Below are 18,444 nucleotides of genomic sequence, written 5' to 3'. Positions count from 1 at the left end.
CTCTGACTGAACTGGGGTCTTGTAAACGAGATTCTTCATGTGGCCCCACAAGCAAAAATCCAAAGGGCTTGAATCTGGGGATCTTGGTGGCCAAGCATGTGGTCTACCTTGATCAATCCATCTGTCCCTGTAGACTACGTTCAGATGGTTTCACACACGAACTGCAGCAAAATGTACTGCTGCACCATCATGCTGAAACCACAATTCTTGTTGACTGTCCAATAGCACATCTTACAAAAAGTCCATTAGTAAATGTTGCAGGAATGTCCAGTACCTGGCACCCGTTATGTGGGAAGAAGGATGCATGGCTCAATCACACGACCATCGCAAATAACTCCCCAGACATTGATAACGAAGGTGAGCTGAAATCTTCGTGCACACATGGCTTTGGGGTTTTCTTGATCCCAAATCTGGCTCTTTTGAGAATTCACAGTACCTTCCCTGTTGAAATGCACTTCATCGATGAACAAAATTCGCCTTGGAAACTGAGGAAAATTCACACAATGGTGTAAAGATCATTTACACAAGTTGAGATGTGGCACAAAATCTGCTGGAGGCATAATGTGTGCTTTCTGAGGGTGACATGGGTGGAGCTGCTGTTCACGCAGAACATGCACTTTCCTGCAGCCATTGTTCTACTCTGGCAAACATGGGATGAGATGGAGTCAAACAATTTGGAAAGTTCTTGTGGTACAGATGTTAATCCTCTCTTCCACAATGGTGAGCTTCACTGAAAATTAACAACATATCAGTGTGCTCTGCAAATATGTACTCAGGTGTCCTGTTACTGCAGTACTAGTCACTGTAATGTCAAGTGATGCATCACCACAAAGTATGAAAACAACACAGATGGAAACAGAGGATATCAGATGACATCACGTCATCATACCATTCACAAATGTGGGTAGCCTACCATAAAAGGTAGCGCATAATTGAGTAGCTTTTGTTTTCCTTGTAAGATGGAAACAACCCGTTTCTGGACATGGGTTTCTGTATAAAACTTGATCGACTAAGTCCCCTCTACAAGCTCTACAAGTGTGCAACATGAATTGTGAAACATACCATATATCAGAAAAAAATAATTATTACAAATGAAAATCTGAACTGTAGTTATCCTTGTATTTCCTGTAAAGAATATGTGTCAACTACTGTACAAGAAAAAACAACTGATCTACAAGTGAAGCAGACAATTTCAGTACTAGAATGAGATTTTCACTCTGCAGCGGAGTATGCGCTGATATGAAACTGTGTGCCGGACGGAGACTCGAACTCGGGACCTTTGCCTTTCGCGGGCAAGTGCTCTACCAACTGAGCTGCCCAAGCACGACTCACACCCCGCCCTCACAGGTTTACTTCTGCCAGTACCTCGTCTCCTACCTTCCAAGCTTAACAGAAGCTCTCCTGCAAACCTTGCAGAACTAGCACTCCTGAAAGAAAGGATATTGCGGTGGCATGGCTTAGCCCGCGAAAGGCAAAGGTCCCGAGTTCGAGTCTCCGTCCGGCACACAGTTTTAATCTGCCAGGAACTTTAATTTCAGTACTATTTCAAAAATGTACACTCCATCCTACCATTAAACTTTATAAAGCATTATAATGTACAAGGGCAGATACAAATCATCAGTACAGGAGTGCCTTGTTGAGCACTTCTTCCCTACTGTGAGGGAGAATCTAGACAAGAAATATGTAAGACTTGTTAATGTTATTTTGTAAAATGTAATCAATACTGATCTTATTGAAAAAATTGTGTTTTGAGTATGAAATGCTTATGGGCAGGTCCAATGTCTACTGTACACAGAACAATACTAAAGTTATAAGATCATCAAATAAATAAACCATGGCATGCTGCAGCTTCATCCCTTGAATTAAACTTCAATGGCTGGCAGTAGTTAGTGTCATCTGGTCACCATACTGATCTTCTGATATTTCAATTATTACTGTAATCCTGAGAGCTCCCCTCCCCTGCCCCACAAATAAAAAACCCACAATAACAGGATTAGAGCCTGGTTCCCCCACCTTATACTCATCCATGAAAGCAGGCATTTATGCATTTTGTATCAGCTAGTATAAATTCTTACAAACAAAATAAAAATCTAATTAAATGAAGCACATACCCGAAAAGCATCATCCCACATTCCAGCATTACGATACATGTTAACAGCGCTCTTCCATTCTCCTGCAGATATGTAGTGTTGTTCAGAACTTTTAAAGGCACCCTCACCTTCAAGCTGCTGTGCCAAATGCAGGTGCGTGGTTTGCACAAGGTCAGGATGATGCTGTGTGACTAAACGCATCATCTAAAACATGGAAGATAATCAGTCTTTAAGTGATAATGTTCTTAGATGCTACAAGACAGCAAAACAATAAAATAGTCCATAAAACAGCTGCACCCTCTCTCTCTTTCTCTCTCACTCTCAAGCGTGCGCACACACACACACACACACACACACACACACACACACACACACATATTTTACAAACGATTGTTGGTGCTTGTTTCTTCTGCCCAATCAGACAGCAGCATTTAAGCATGAGGAAAGTATTTTGTATTCTTGAATGTCATCAACATCAGACCATCACCATAGTCCAATGTCATTTTGAGGGAACAAATCTCTCTAGCCCTAAGGAATTAACTACAAAAGCCACGAGGGAACTGAATGTATTTCATATCACATTATGTCAGTGAGTTATAAAGGCACCTGAAGGTACAGCCATATCATTCACACCTGTGTTATGCTCTAACAGGTAATGACGAAAACCTATGTTCAAATTTTAGCATTGCTCTGCAAGAATGTCTGGAAAGAGAACAATTTTCATGGCAGACTTGTGTTCAGCAATGAAGCAACTTTTCATATGAACAGAAAGGTCATTTAAACAAAACACTTTTTCACACCAAAAGTTGTAAGTGATATACAACACATTTCACACAGAAATACTAAAGGTATGATAGCAATAAATTGCCCATTATAATTTGGACATAATTAAAATATTAGCTGAAATTATTATCATAAAATATAACACAGCATAATGTTACATAGATATTGTAATGTATTCTGAAATCTTATTATTATTGCATAAGACTCTTTATAATTTATGGTGATCCTTGATGTGCATAACTTTTTCTAAAATTGTAACTTTTAATTGTAAGTCTATTAATACTGTACTTTCAGTAATGTAAAATACATCTGATTATTTTAAAGTTATTTAAGATGGCGTGGCAGTGACCATGGGAGGGAGTCTGTGCGCAGCTATGGATGCACCAGTCTTTGTGAGTCTAAACTGTACCAGGCAGTATAATATAAATATCGATGTAAATTTTCCTATTGGTTTTGACAATACAGTCAAAGTTAAAAGCAAACACACCAATTACATTATTCAGTAGTTCTCACATGCAAGAACAATGCCTAGTTATAAACAGTTGTTATTGCAGTGAAGTAAAATTGATGAGTTACTACCTTACAACAATGTATTAAATTCAAACCTGAATCCAGTTTAAAAGGAATGTTAAAGACTGGCCACATTTACCCACTATACTGCCAATGAACTGAAGTCTGCCACATGCCTTACCTTTGACTGAGCCTTTGTGATCATTCTGTTTCATATCCCTACAAATTGCTATGCTCACATACTTGTAGGAGTCACCTGATTACAACTGTGACTCATTTACAGTGTGGTCACAGGATACTACTTTTTATTTTTTCCCATCATTTGGGGAAAGACATATTACATTTATAATTTTTTAATATAAGCTGCCAATCTTTCGAAAACCCTTGAAATCTCATAAAAATCTGACTTAGTATTTGTGCTGCTCTTCCCGGATAGTACTTCAATAAATACAACTGCACCATCTGTAAAAAGTTGAGGTTACTAATAACACTGCTGCTGGGGCATTAATATATAATATAAACAACTAAGGTTCCAACACACTTCCCTAGGGCATGCCTGAAGTTACTTCTACGTATCTTGATGACTGTCCTTCCAAGAGAGCAACGTATCAAGGAAATCTCAATCCAGTCACAAATTTTGTATGATATGCCATATAATCATGCTTTTGTTAACAATCATTGGTTTGGTACCAAATCAAATGTTTACTGGAAATCAAGAAATACTGCATCCACTTAATTACCTTGTCCATGGCTTTCACGAGCATGGGAATATTATGAAAAGGATAGATTACTACTCACCATATAGCGGAGATGCTGAGTCATAGAGAGGCACAACAAAAAGACTGTCAAACCAGTAAGCCTTCATTGGAATCAGACAACACACACACACACACATACACACACACACACACACACAGTCCTTGAGTGCCGAAGACAGACTCTGAGTCTGTCCTTGGCAGCCAGAGACTGGTTGCGTGTGTGTTGTTGCCATGGCAGGAGTCATTCTGTTTGGGATACCTCATTATATTTTAGCTCTGAATATGTTTTAGGATTCTACACCACGTGGATGTCTATGAGATGGGATGATTTTCAATATGTTCACAAAATTTCATTTCTTATCTGTTTCAAGTGGATTTCGCGAGATCAAAATAAGGCAGTATAATCCTCCTCTATTGACACAGAGTTGTGCAGTGCCAGTCACCACTGAGAACTTTGCTTTTCAACCCCTTTCTATGCCCATACATGCGCACACGTGCGCGCACGCACGCACGCACGCACGCACACACACACACACACACACACACACACACACACACACACACACACACACACACGCAGACGCACGTGTACAGCTACATTGTCCCAGCTGACTATACTGTGCTGGCAGGGGAACAGGACAGAGTGCTGAGGAATGGTGGCTGACAGATAGTAGTGAGGCACAGAAGGTGCATGACATAGGAATGTCTACATCTACATCTACATACATACTCCGCAATCCACCATACAGTGCGTGGCGGAGCGTACCTCATACCACAACTAGCATCTTCTCTCCCTGTTCCACTCCCAAACAGAACGAGGGAAAAATGACTGCCTATATGCCTCTGTACAAGCCCTAATCTCTCTTATCTTACCTTTGTGGTCTTTCCGCAAAATGTAAGTTGGCGGCAGTAAAATTGTACTGGAGTCAGCCTCAAATGCTGGTTCTCTAAATGTCCTCAGTAGCGATTCACGAAAAGAACGGCTCCTTTACTCCAGAGACTTCCACCCGAGTTCCTGAAGCATTTCCGTAACACTCACGTGATGATCAAACCTACCAGTAACAAATCTAGCAGCCTGCCTCTGAACTGCTTCTATGTCCTCCCTCAATCCGACCTGATAGGGATCCCAAATATTCGAGCAGTACTCAAGAATAGGTCGTATTAGTGTTTTATAAATGGTCTCCTTTACAGACGAACCACATCTTCCCAAAATGCTACCAATGAACCAAAGACGACTATCTGCCTTCCCCACAACTGCCATTACATGCTTGTCCCACTTCATATCACTCTGCAATGTGACGCACAAATATTTAATCGACATGCCTGTTTCAAGCGCTACACTACTAATGGAGTATTCAAATGTTATGGGATTCTTTTTCCTATTCATCTGCATTAATTTGTATTTTTCTATGTTTAGAGTTAGCTGCCATTCTTTACACCAATCACAAATCCTGTCCAAGTCATCTTGTATCCTCCTACAGTCACACAAAGACGACACCTTCCCGTACACCACAGCATCATCAGCAAACAGCTGCACATTGCTATCCACCCTATCCAAAAGATCATTTATGTAGATAGAAAACAACAGCGGACCTACCACACTTCCCTGGGGCACTCCAGATGATACCCTCACCTCCGATGAACACTCACCATCGAGGACAATGCACAATGTGGCATCAATGAGCTCATTCTGGTCACAGGCAAGGGGAATAAATTGTGTACAGAGAACGATGACACAGAGGAGTAGATTGGAGTGGGAAGACAGCACAGAGGAATTCCCCACTTCTACATCTCTGAAATAAAGCTAGGAACTTATCTTTACATTTATGAACTTAGAGCATGCTGGAGTAGATTGGGTCAGAATATCTGTTACCCAATAGGTCGATAGAAACACAAACAAATACATATATACACACAAAATTCTAGCTTTTGCAACCAATGGTTGCTTCGTCAGGAAAGAGGGAAGGAGAGGGAAAGACGAAAGGATGTGGGTTTTAAGGGAGATGGAAAGGAGTCATTCCAATCCCAGGAGCGGAAAGACTTACCTTAGGGGGAAAAAAGGACGGGTATACACTCGCACACACACACATATCCATCCGCACATACACAGACACAAACAGACATTTGTAAAGGCAAAGAGTTTGAGCAGAGACGTCAGTCGAGGCGGAAGTAAAGAGGCAAAGATGTTGTTGAAAGACAGGTGAGGTATGAGTGGCGGCAACTTGAAATTAGCGGAGGTTGAGGCCTGGCGGATAACGAGAAGAGAGGATATACTGAAGGGCAAGTTCCCATCTCCGGAGTTCGGATAGGTTGGTGTTAGTGGGAAGTATCCAGATAACCCGGACAGTGTAACACTGTGCCAAGATGTGCTGGCCGTGCACCAAGGCATGTTTAGCCACAGGGTGATCCTCATTACCAACAAACACTGTCTGCCTGTGTCCATTCATGCAAATGGACAGTTTGTTGCTGGTCATTCCCACACAGAAAGCTTCACAGTGTAGGCAGGTCAGTTGGTAAATCACGTGGGTGCTTTCACACGTGGCTCTGCCTTTGATCGTGTACACCTTCCGGGTTACAGGACTGGAGTAGGTGGTGGTGGGAGGGTGCATGGGACAGGTTTTACACCGTGGGCGGTTACAAGGGTAGGAGCCAGAGGGTAGGGAAGGTGGTTTGGGGATTTCATAGGGATGAACTAAGAGGTTACGAAGGTTAGGTGGAAGGTGGAAAGACACTCTTGGTGGAGGGGGAGGATTTCATGAAGGATTGATCTCATTTCAGGGCAGGATTTGAGGAAGTCGTATCCCTGCTGGAGAGCCACATTCAGAGTCTGATCCAGTCCCGGAAAGTATCTTGTCTCAAGTGGGGCACTTTTGTGGTTCTTCTGTGGAAGGTTCTGGGTTTGAGGGGATGAGGAAGTGGCTCTGGTTATTTGCTTCTGTACCAGGTCGGGAGGGTAGTTGCGGGATGCGAAAGCTGTTTTCAGGTTGTTGGTGTAATGGTTCAGGGGTTCCGGACTGGAGCAGATTCGTTTGCCACGAAGACCTAGGCTGTAGGGAAGGGACTGTTTGATGTGGAATGGGTGGCAGCTGTCATAACGGAGGCACTGTTGCTTGTTGTTGGGTTTGATGAGGATGGACGTGTGAAGCTGGCCATTGGACAGGTGGAGGTCAACGTCATCGAAAATGGCATGGGATTTGGTGAAGGACCAGGTGAATCTGATGGAACCAAAGGAGTTGAGGTTGGAGAGGAAATTCTGGAGTTCTTCTTCACTGTGAGTCCAGATCATTAAGATGTCATCAATAAATCTGTACCAAACTTTGGGTTGGGAGGCCTGGCTAACCAAGAAGGCTTCCTCTAAGCGACCCATGAATAGGTTGGCGTACGAGGGGGCCATCCTGGTACCCATGGCTGTTCCCTTTAATTGTTGGTATGTCTGGCCTTCAAAAGTGAAGAAGTTGTGGGTCAGGATGAAGCTGGCTAAGGTAATGAGAAAAGAGGTTTTAAGTAGGGTGGCAGGTGATCGGCGTGAAAGGAACTGCTCCATTGCAGCGAGGCCCTACACATGCGGAATATTTGTGTATAAAGAAGTGGCATCAATGGTTACAAGGATGGTTTCCGAGGGTAACAGACTGGGTAAGGATTCCAGGCGTTCGAGAAAGTGGTTGGTGTCTTTGATGAAGGATGGGAGACTGCATGTGATGGGTTGAAGGTGTTGATCTACGTAGGCAGAGATACATTCCGTGGGGGCTTGGTAACCAGCTATAATGGGGCGGCCGGGATGATTGGATTTGTGAATTTTAGGAAGAAGGTAGAAGGTAGGGGTGCGGGGTATCGGTGGGGTCGGAGGTTGATGGAGTCAGGTGAAAGGTTTTGCATTGGGCCTAAGGTTCTGAGGATTCCCTGAAGCTCCGCCTGGACATCAGGAATGGGATTACCTTGGCAAACTTTGTATGTGGTGTTGTCTGAAAGCTGACTCAGTCCCTCAGCCACATACTCCCGACGATCAAGTACCACTGTACTGGAACCCTTGTCCGCCGGAAGAATGACGATGGATCGGTCAGCCTTCAGATCACGGATAGCCTGGGCTTCAGCAGTGGTGATGTTGGGAGTAGGATTAAGGTTTTTTAAGAAGGATTGAGAGGCAAGGCTGGAAGTCAGAAATTCCTGGAAGGTTTGGAGAGGGTGATTTTGAGGAAGAGGAGGTGGGTCCCGCTGCGACGGAGGACGGATAGCCTGGGCTTCAGCAGTGGTGATGTTGGGAGTAGGATTAAGGTTTTTTAAGAAGGATTGAGAGGCAAGGCTGGAAGTCAGAAATTCCTGGAAGGTTTGGAGAGGATGATTTTGAGGAAGAGGAGGTGGGTCCCGCTATGACGGAGGACGGAACTGTTCCAGGCAGGGTTCAGTTTGGATAGTGTCTTGGGAAGTAGGATCATTAGGAGTAGGATTAGGATCTTTCTTCTTCGTGGCAAAGTGATATTTCCAGCAGAGAGTACGAGTGTAGGACAGTAAATCTTTGACGAGGGCTGTTTGGTTGAATCTGGGAGTGGTGCTGAAGGTGAGGCCTTTGGATAGGACAGAGGTTTCGGACTGGGAGAGAGGTCTGGAGGAAAGGTTAACTACTGAATTAGGGTGTTGTGGTTCCAGATTGTGTTGATTGGAGTTTTGAGGTTTTGGAGGGAGTGGAGCTGGAAGTGGGAGATTGAGTAGATGGGAGATACTGGGTTTGTGTGCAATGCCAGGAGGTTGAGGTTCGCTAGAAAGGTTGTGAAGGGTGCCTTTCCGGAGGTGGGAAACCTGGAGATTGGATAGTTTTTTGAGGTGGAGGGTGGCATGCTGTTCTAATTTGCGGTTGGCCTGTGGGAGGATGCTCTGAACAGCCGGTGTGCATGTGGGAGAGGAAAGATTGAAGACTTTTATTAAGGATAGGAGTTGACGGGTGTGTTCATTGGCTGAGTTGATGTGTAGGTGAAGGATTAGGTGGGTGAGGGCAATGGATTGTTCAGTTTGGAACTGGTATAGGGACTGGTGGAAAGAAGGGTTGCAGCCAGAGATGGGAACTTCAAGTGTGAGGCCTTTGGGGGTAATGCCAAATGTCAGACAAGCCTGAGAAAATAAAATATGGGAGTGTAATCTGGCTAGGGCGAAGGCATGTTTGCAGAGGGAATGTAATTAAAACTTAATGGGGTTGTTGTGGGGGTGTTGTGAGGGTGACATGGTATTAGAAGGTGGAAAGTGTAACATGAGGCTGAAATGAAAATGAAAATAAAAGTATATGGGGAGAGATAACGGTGAACTAGAAAGTAACTGGAGATCTGGTGTGAAGAAAGGCAAAAAAGTGTTGGTTAAAGCTGGGCTATGTTGATCCTGTGGTGAACTTGGGTTGGTAGACAACGATGTGTACAAAGATTAGGTGGTTGTGTTGCCGCCAAAACACGTTAAAGGGTATAGAAATTCGGGAAAATTTTGAAAAAACTGCGTGTAAATGTAACAAAAGGAGTGGTTTTGTGGTGGTACATTATGAAAATGAGGCTAACAATTGTCTGACGAAGAAATAATGACGTTAAAACCTGTGGGAAGCGACTAAAAATTATCAGCGATGTGGAAAAAATAGAAATGGAAATAAAGCGAAAGTTATTAGAACTAGCCGAAATGGTTGTTTAATAGGTGAAAGGAACTGTTTGTGAACTAGAAACGGTGGATTTTATAGCAGCGGTAGTGTTGAAAGCGGAAAAAAAATTTTTTGGTTATGGTTTGGAAGTGGGTTACATATTATTGAGTATACATAGGCGGGACAAAATTGTATAGTAGATAACGGTAAAAAGGAGAAGGTAAATACAAAGTGAAACTACTGGCAAAAACAGAAAGAGAAAATAAGACGACAGAAAAGATTTCGAAATGCTACAGTGACAATAACAAACGTAATTGTTGGGTTCAAATTAATGATATGAATATAATAGAGAGAAACATTCCACGTGGGAAAAATATATCTAAAAACAAAGATGATGTGACTTACAGGTCGATAGACACACAAATAAACACAAACATACACACAAAATTCAAGCTTTCGCAACCAATGGTTGCTTCGTCAGGAAAGAGGGATGGAGAGGGAAAGACGAAAGGATGTGAGTTTTAAGGGAGAGGGTAAGGAGTCATTCCAATCCCGGGAGTGGAAAGACTCACCTTAGGGGGAAAAAAGGACGGGTATACACTCACACACACACATATCCATCCACACATATACAGACACAAAATCAGACATATTCAAAGACAAAGAGTTTGGGCAGAGATGTCAGTCGAGGCGGAAGTGCAGAGGCAAAGATGTTGTTGAATGACAGGTGAGGTATGAGTGGCGGCAACTTGAAATTAGCGGAGATTTGGGCCTGGTGGATAACGGGAAGAGAGGATATACTGAAGGGCAAGTTCCCATCTCCGGAGTTCGGATAGGTTGGTGTTAGTGGGAAGTATCCAGATAACCCGGACAGTGTAACACAGCGCCAAGATGTGCTGGCCGTGCACCAAGGCATGTTTAGCCACAGGGTGATCCTCATTACCAACAAACACTGTCTGCCTGTGTCCATTCATGCGAATGGACAGTTTGTTGCTGGTCATTCCCACATAGAATGCGTCACAGTGTAGGCAGGTCAGTTGGTAAATCACGTGGGTGCTTTCACACGTGGCTCTGCCTTTGATCGTGTACACCTTCCGGGTTACAGGACTGGAGTAGGTGGTGGTGGGAGGGTGCATGGGACAGGTTTTACACCGTGGGCGGTTACAAGGGTAGGAGCCAGAGGGTAGGGAAGGTGGTTTGGGGATTTCATAGGGATGAACTAAGAGGTTACGAAGGTTAGGTGGACGGTGGAAAGACACTCTTGGTGGAGTGGGGAGGATTTCATGAAGGATTGATCTCATTTCAGGGCAGGATTTGAGGAAGTCATATCCCTGCTGGAGAGCCACATTCAGAGTCTGATCCAGTCCCGGAAAGTATCCTGTCACAAGTGGGGCACTTTTGTGGTTCTTCTGTGGGAGGTTCTGGGATTGAGGGGATGAGGAAGTGGCTCTGGTTATTTGCTTCTGTACCAGGTTGGGAGGGTAGTTGCAGGATGCGAAAGCTGTTATCAGGTTGTTGGTGTAATGGTTCAGGGATTCCGGACTATAGCAGATTCGTTTGCCACGAAGACCTAGGCTGTAGGGAAGGGACCGTTTGATGTGGAATGGGTGGCAGCTGTCATAATGGAGGTACTGTTGCTTGTTGGCGGCTTTGATGTGGACGGACGTGTGAAGCTGGCCATTGGACAGATGGAGGTCAATGTCAAGGAAAGTGGCATGGGATTTGGAGTAGGACCAGGTGAATCTGATGGAACCAAAGGAGTTGAGGTTGGAGAGGAAATTCTGGAGTTCTTCTTCACTGTGAGTCCAGATCATGAAGATGTCATCAATAAATCTGTACCAAACTTTTGCTTGGCAGGCCTGGGTAACCAAGAAGGCTTCCTCTAAGCGACCCATCAATAGGTTGGTGTACGAGGGGGCCATCCTGGTACCCATGGCTGTTCCCTTTAATTGTTGGTTATGTCTGGCCTTCAAAAGTGAAGAAGTTGTGGGTCAGGATGAAGTTGGCGAAGGTAATGAGGAAAGAGGTTTTAGGTACGGTGGCAGGTGATCGGCGTGAAAGGAAGTGCTCCATCGCAGCGAGGCCCTGGACGCGCGGAATATTTGTGTATAAGGAAGTGGCATCAATGGTTACAAGGATGGTTTCCGGGGGTAACAGATTGGGTAAGGATTCCAGGCGTTCGAGAAAGTGGTTGGTGTCTTTGATGAAGAATGGGAGACTGCATGTAATGGGTTGAAGGTATTGATCTACGTAGCCAGAGATACATTCTGTCGGGGCTTGGTAACCAGCTATAATGGGGCGGCCGGGATGATTGGATTTGTGAATTTTAGGAAGAAGGTAGAAGGTAGGGGTGCGGGGTATCAGTGGAGTCAGGAGGTTGATGTCACCCTCACAACACCCCCACAACGACCCCATTAAGTTTTATTTACATTCCCTCCGCAAACATGCCTTCGCCCTAGCCAGATTACGCTCCCATATTTTATTTTCTCCGGCTTGTCTGACATTTGGCATTACCCCCATAGGCCTCACACTTAGAAAGTTCCCATCTCTGGCTGCAACCCTTCTTTCCATCAGTTCCTATACCAGTTCCAAACTGAACAATCCATTGCCCTCACCCATTAATCCTTCACCTACACATAAACTCAGCCAATGAACACACCCGTCAACTCCTATCCTTAATAAAAGCCCTCAATCTTTCCTCTCCCACATCCACACCGGCTGTTCAGAGCATCCTCCTACAGGCCAACCGCAAATTAGAACAGCATGCCACCCTCCACCTCAAAAAACTATCCAATCTCCAGGTTTCCCACCTCCGGAAAGGCACCCTTCACAACCTTTCTAGCGAACCTCAACCTCCTGGCATTGCATACAAACCCAGTCTCTCCCATCTACTAAATCTCCCACTCCCAGCTCCACTCCCTCCAAAACCTCAAAACTCCAATCAACACAATCTGGAACCACAACACCCTAATTCAGTAGTTAACCTTTCCTCCAAACCTCTCTCCCAGTCCGAAACCTCTGTCCTATCCAAAGGCCTAACCTTCAGCCCCACTCCCAGATTCAACCAAACAGCCCTCGTCAAAGATTTACTGTCCTACACTCGTACTCTCTGCTGGAAATATCACTTTGCCACGAAGAAGAAAGATCCTAATCCTACTCCTAATGATCCTACTTCCCAAGACACTATCCAAATTGAACCCTGCCTGGAACAGTTCCGTCCTCCGTCATAGCGGGACCCACCTCCTCTTCCTCAAAATCACCCTCTCCAAACCTTCCAGGAATTTCTGACTTCCAGCCTTGCCTCTCAATCCTTCTTAAAAAACTTTAATCCTACTCCCAACATCACCACTGCTGAAGCCCAGGCTATCCGTGATCTGAAGGCTGACCAATCCATCATCATTCTTCCGGCGGACAAGGGTTCCACTACCATGGTACTTGATCGTCAGGAGTATGTGGCTGAGGGACTGCGTCAGCTTTCAGACAACACCACATACAAAGTTTGCCTAGGTAATCCCATTCCTGATGTCCAGGCGGAGCTTCAAGGAATCCTCAGAACCTTAGGCCCCCTACAAAACCTTTCACCTGACTCCATCAACCTCCTGACCCCACCGATACCACGCACCCCTACCTTCTACCTTCTTCCTAAAATTCACAAATCCAATCATCCCGACCGCCCCATTGTAGCTGGTTACCAAGCCCCCAAGGAACGTATCTCTGTCTACATAGATCAACACCTTCAACCCATCACATGCAGTCTCCCATCCTTCATCAAAGACACCAACCACTTTCTCGAACGCCTGGAGTCCTTACCCAATCTGTTACCCCCGGAAACCATCCTTGTAACCATTGATGCCACTTCTTTATACACAAATATTCCGCACGTCCAGGGCCTCGCTGCGATGGAGCACTTCCTTTCACGCCGATCACTTGCCACCCTACCTAAAACCTCTTTCCTCATTACCTTAGCCAGCTTCATCCTGACCCACAATTTCTTCACTTTTGAAGGCCAGACATACCAACAATTAAAGGGAACAGCCATGGGTACCAGGATGGCTCCCTCGTACGCCAACCTATTCAGGGGTCGCTTAGAGGAAGCCTTCTTCGTTAGCCAGGCCTGCCAACCCAAAGTTTGGTACAGATTTATTGATGACATCCTCATGATCTGGACTCACAGTGAAGAAGAACTCCAGAATTTCCTCTCCAACCTCAACTCCTTTGGTTCCATCAGATTCACCTGGTCCTACTCCAAATCCCATACCACTTTCTTTGACGTTGACCTCCATCTGTCCAATAGCCAGCTTCACATGTCCGTCCACATCAAAGCCACCAACAAGCAACAGTACCTCCATTATGACAGCTGCCACCCATTCCACATCAAACTGTCCCTTCCCTACAGCCTAGGTCTTCATGGCAAATGAATCTGCTCCAGTCCGGAATCCCTGAACCATTACACCAACAACCTCATAACAGCTTTCGCATCCTGCAACTACCCTCCCGACCTGGCTGCTCAGTCAGCTATTTCATTACAATTTTTTAATTTAAACTTTCCCATCAGCGTAATGAAAGAAAAAAAACTTTTGTAAATGTTATGCAAAAACTAATTACATTTACAATTCAATGTAAACTTAATCCTTACAAACACATGTGCTGTAACTTATGTGGTTTTTTAGTAAGGAGGCCAGACAAATAAAATTAATTAATTGTTAACTTTATGCTGTTTAAGCTCACAAAATTGTGAGGTAAAATTTACACAAACGTCAATTTTACAACTGGTAAAAGCACAACCAAACTGAAGGCGTAATACCTCAGTCAATGAAAATTAAATAAGGTCAAAAATGGGAAATAATTTGTGTGGACAAAAATTTTTGTACAGTGGTAGGAGGTAGTACCATGAACAACACATTAAAAATCCTGACTGATGGTGGGTGAGGAAGCAGGTGCATTTGAAACTCACTTTTATACTTGTTCCTTGAATAATTTGAAACCTGTGGCCTCTAGAAAAAAATTATCCCAGTACAAAAGTAAATAATAATAAATTTCTTAGAAGAAAGGACTTATTCTTTTCTTCTCTAGAGCTAATAGATTTGGGAAGCGAGTGAGAGAATACTGAAAATCTTGTGCAATGTGTGTGTGCTGCAGCTCAGTTGGTTTTTGCTGGCCAATTTGAGGTAGTTTCCCGACTTCATAGACCACAAGCCACCAATATCAAATTATTTGTTTCAACCTTCTCTACACCACTGTTGTAAATTGTACATACTTATTGTTTACGTTCTGCAGGACAAAATTACGAGTGAGTGGGCTTAATGTAAATTAAATAGATGTAGGGTTTTTTTTCTTTTTTAAAAAATTGATCATTCAATACCTCAGCTTTATACAAGCAAAGATGGCCTCAGGCCCATTACCAAGCCTCTTCTTCACTTCTAACACACCAATATCTCCTGTTCATTTGGAAGAATAATTTTGACATCCTGCCCACCAAATTCAGTATTCCATAATCATGGGTGGGTATGTGTTCATAATTGGGGGGGGGGGGGGGGATGTTTACATCATACTGCATCACTATATATTCCCATTTTACACATCAACTAATATTAGATTTTTCACTACCTGAAAACCACAAATTACTGGTACACATACTTTTCTATATTATTATCTCTCTCTCTCTCTCTCTCTCTCTCTCTCTCTCTCTCTCACACACACACACACACACACACACACACACACACACACACAGATATATATATATATATATATATATATATATATATATATATATATATATATATATATAGACACACACACACACACACACAGATATATATATATATATATATATATATATATATATATATATATATATATATATATATATCTAAAAACAAAGATGATGTGACTTACCAAATGAAAGTGCTGGCAGGTCGACAGACACACAAACAAACACAAACATACACACAAAATTCAAGCTTTCGCAACAAACTGTTGCCTCATCAGGAAAGAGGGAAGGAGAGGGGAAGACGAAAGGAAGTGGGTTTTAAAGGAGAGGGTAAGGAGTCATTCCAATCCCGGGAGCGGAAAGACTTACCTTAGGGGGAAAAAAGGACAGGTATACACTCGCACACACGCACATATCCATCCACACATACAGACACAAGCAGACATATTTAAAGACAAAGAGTTTGGGCAGAGATGTCAGTCGAGGCAGAAGTGTAGAGGCAAAGAAGTTGTTGAAAGACAGGTGAGGTATGAGTGGCGGCAACTTGAAATTAGCGGAGATTGAGGCCTGGCGGATGACGAGAAGAGAGGATATACTGAAGGGCAAGTTCCCATCTCCGGAGTTCGGATAGGTTGGTGTTGGTGGGAAGTATCCAGATAACCCGGACGGTGTAACACTGTGCCAAGATGTGCTGGCCGTGCACCAAGGCATGTTTAGCCACAGGGTGATCCTCATTACCAACAAACACTGTCTGCCTGTGTCCATTCATGCGAATGGACAGTTTGTTGCTGGTCATTCCCACATAGAATGCGTCACAGTGTAGGCAGGTCAGTTGGTAGATCACGTGGGTGCTTTCACACGTGGCTCTGCCTTTGATCGTGTACACCTTCCGGGTTACAGGACTGGAGTAGGTGGTGGTGGGAGGGTGCATGGGACAGGTTTTACACCGGGGGCGGTTACAAGGGTAGGAGCCAGAGGGTAGGGAAGGCGGTTTGGGGATTTCATAGGGATGAACTAAGAGGTTACGAAGGTTAGGTGGACGGCGGAAAGACACTCTTGGTGGAGTGGGGAGGATTTCATGAAGGATGGATCTCATTTCTGGGCAGGATTTTAGGAAGTCGTATCCCTGCTGGAGAGCCACATTCAAAATCTGATCCAGTCCCGGAAAGTATCCTGTCACAAGTGGGGCACTTTTGTGGTTCTTCTGTGGGAGGTTCTGGGTTTGAGAGGATGAGGAAGTTGCTCTGGTTATTTGCTTCTGTACCAGGTCGGGAGGGTAGTTGCGGGATGCGAAAGCTGTTGTCAGGTTGTTGGTGTAATGCTTCAGGGATTCCGGACTGGAGCAGATTCGTTTGCCACGAAGACCTAGGCTGTAGGGAAGGGACCGTTTGATGTGGAATGGGTTTTTTCGAAATTTTCCCGAATTTCTCCGTCCTTTAACGTGTTTTAGCGGCAACACAACCACCTAACCTTCATGCACATCGCTGTCTACCAACCCAAGTTCACCACAGGATCAACTTAACCAACACTTTTTCGCATTTTTCCATACCAGATCTCCAGTTATTTTCTAGTTCACCCTTATCTCTCCCCATATATTTTTATCCTTCATTTTCATTTCAACCTCATCTTACACTTTCCACCTTCTAATACCATGTCACCCTCACAACACCCCCACAACGACCCCATTAAGTTTTATTTACATTCCCTCCGCAAACATGCCTTCACCCTAGCCAGATTACGCTCGCATATTTTATTTTCTCAGGCTTGTCTGACATTTGGCATAACCCCCAAAGGCCTCACACTTAAAGTTCCCATCTCTGGCTGCAACCCTTCTTTCCATCAGTCCCTATACCAGTTCCAAACTGAACAATCCACTGCCCTCACCCACCTAATCCTTCACCTACACATCAACTCAGCCAATGAACACACCCGTCAACTCCTATCCTTAATAAAAGTCCTCAATCTTTCCTCTCCCACATCCACACCGGCTATTCAGAGCATCCTCCTACAGGCCAACCGCAAATTAGAGCAGCATGCCACCCTTCACCTCAAAAAACTATCCAATCTCCTGGTTTCCCACCTCCGGAAAGGCAACTCACTCACCCTTCACAACCTTTCCAGCAAACCTCAACCACCTCTCATTGCACACAAACCCAGTCTCTCCCATCTACTCAGTCTCCCACTTCCAGCTCCACTCCCTCCAAAACCTCAAAATTCCAAGCAACACAATCTGGCACCACAACACCCTAATTCAGTAGTTAACCTTTCCTCCAAACCTCTCTCCCAATCTGAAACCTCTGTCCTATCCAAAGGCCTCACCTTCAGCCCCACTCCCAGATTCAACCAAACAGCCCTCGTCAAAGATTTACTGTCCTACACTCGTACTCTCTGCTGGAAGTATCACTTTGCCACGAAGAAAAATGATCCTAATCCTACCCCTAATGATCCAACTCCCCAAGACACTATCCAAATTGAACCCTGCCTGGAACAGTTCCGTCCTCCGTCACAGCGGGACCCACCTCCTCTTCCTCAAAATCACCCTCTCCAAACCTTCCAGGAATTTCTGACTTCCAGCCTTGCCTCCCAATCCTTCTTAAAAAACCTTAATCCTACTCCCAACATCACCACTGCTGAAGCCCAGGCTATCCGTGATCTGAAGGCTGACCGGTCCATCATCATTCTTCCGGCGGACAAGGGTTCCACGACCGTGGTACTTGATCGTCGGGAGTATGTGGCTGAGGGACTGCGTCAGCTTTCAGACAACACCACATACAAAGTTTGCCAAGGTAATCCCATTCCTGATGTCCAGGCGGAGCTTCAGGGAATCCTCAGAACCTTAGGCCCCCTACAAAACCTTTCACCTGACTCCATCAACCTCCTGACCCCACCGACACCCCGCACCCCTACCTTCTACCTTCTTCCTAAAATTCACAAACCCAATCATCCTGGCCGTCCCATTGTAGCTGGTTACCAAGCCCCCAC

At 44.5% G+C, this 18,444-nt stretch overlaps 1 protein-coding gene across 1 annotated transcript in view; it reads right to left on the bottom strand.

Moving 5' to 3' along the window:
* LOC124788221 (intraflagellar transport protein 172 homolog) overlaps positions 1-18,444 on the bottom strand; it is a 339,228-nt gene that overhangs the window by 128,491 nt on the left and 192,293 nt on the right. The window contains exon 20 of the mRNA XM_047255402.1: positions 2,112-2,294. Within this exon, the coding sequence (XP_047111358.1) occupies positions 2,112-2,294 (183 nt within the window). The remainder of the gene's footprint in view (positions 1-2,111; positions 2,295-18,444) is intronic.

The sequence above is a fragment of the Schistocerca piceifrons genome, chromosome 3 (assembly GCF_021461385.2).
Source record: "Schistocerca piceifrons isolate TAMUIC-IGC-003096 chromosome 3, iqSchPice1.1, whole genome shotgun sequence".
NCBI lineage: Eukaryota > Metazoa > Arthropoda > Insecta > Orthoptera > Acrididae > Schistocerca > Schistocerca piceifrons.
This window is presented reverse-complemented; position numbering and strand designations above follow the sequence as displayed.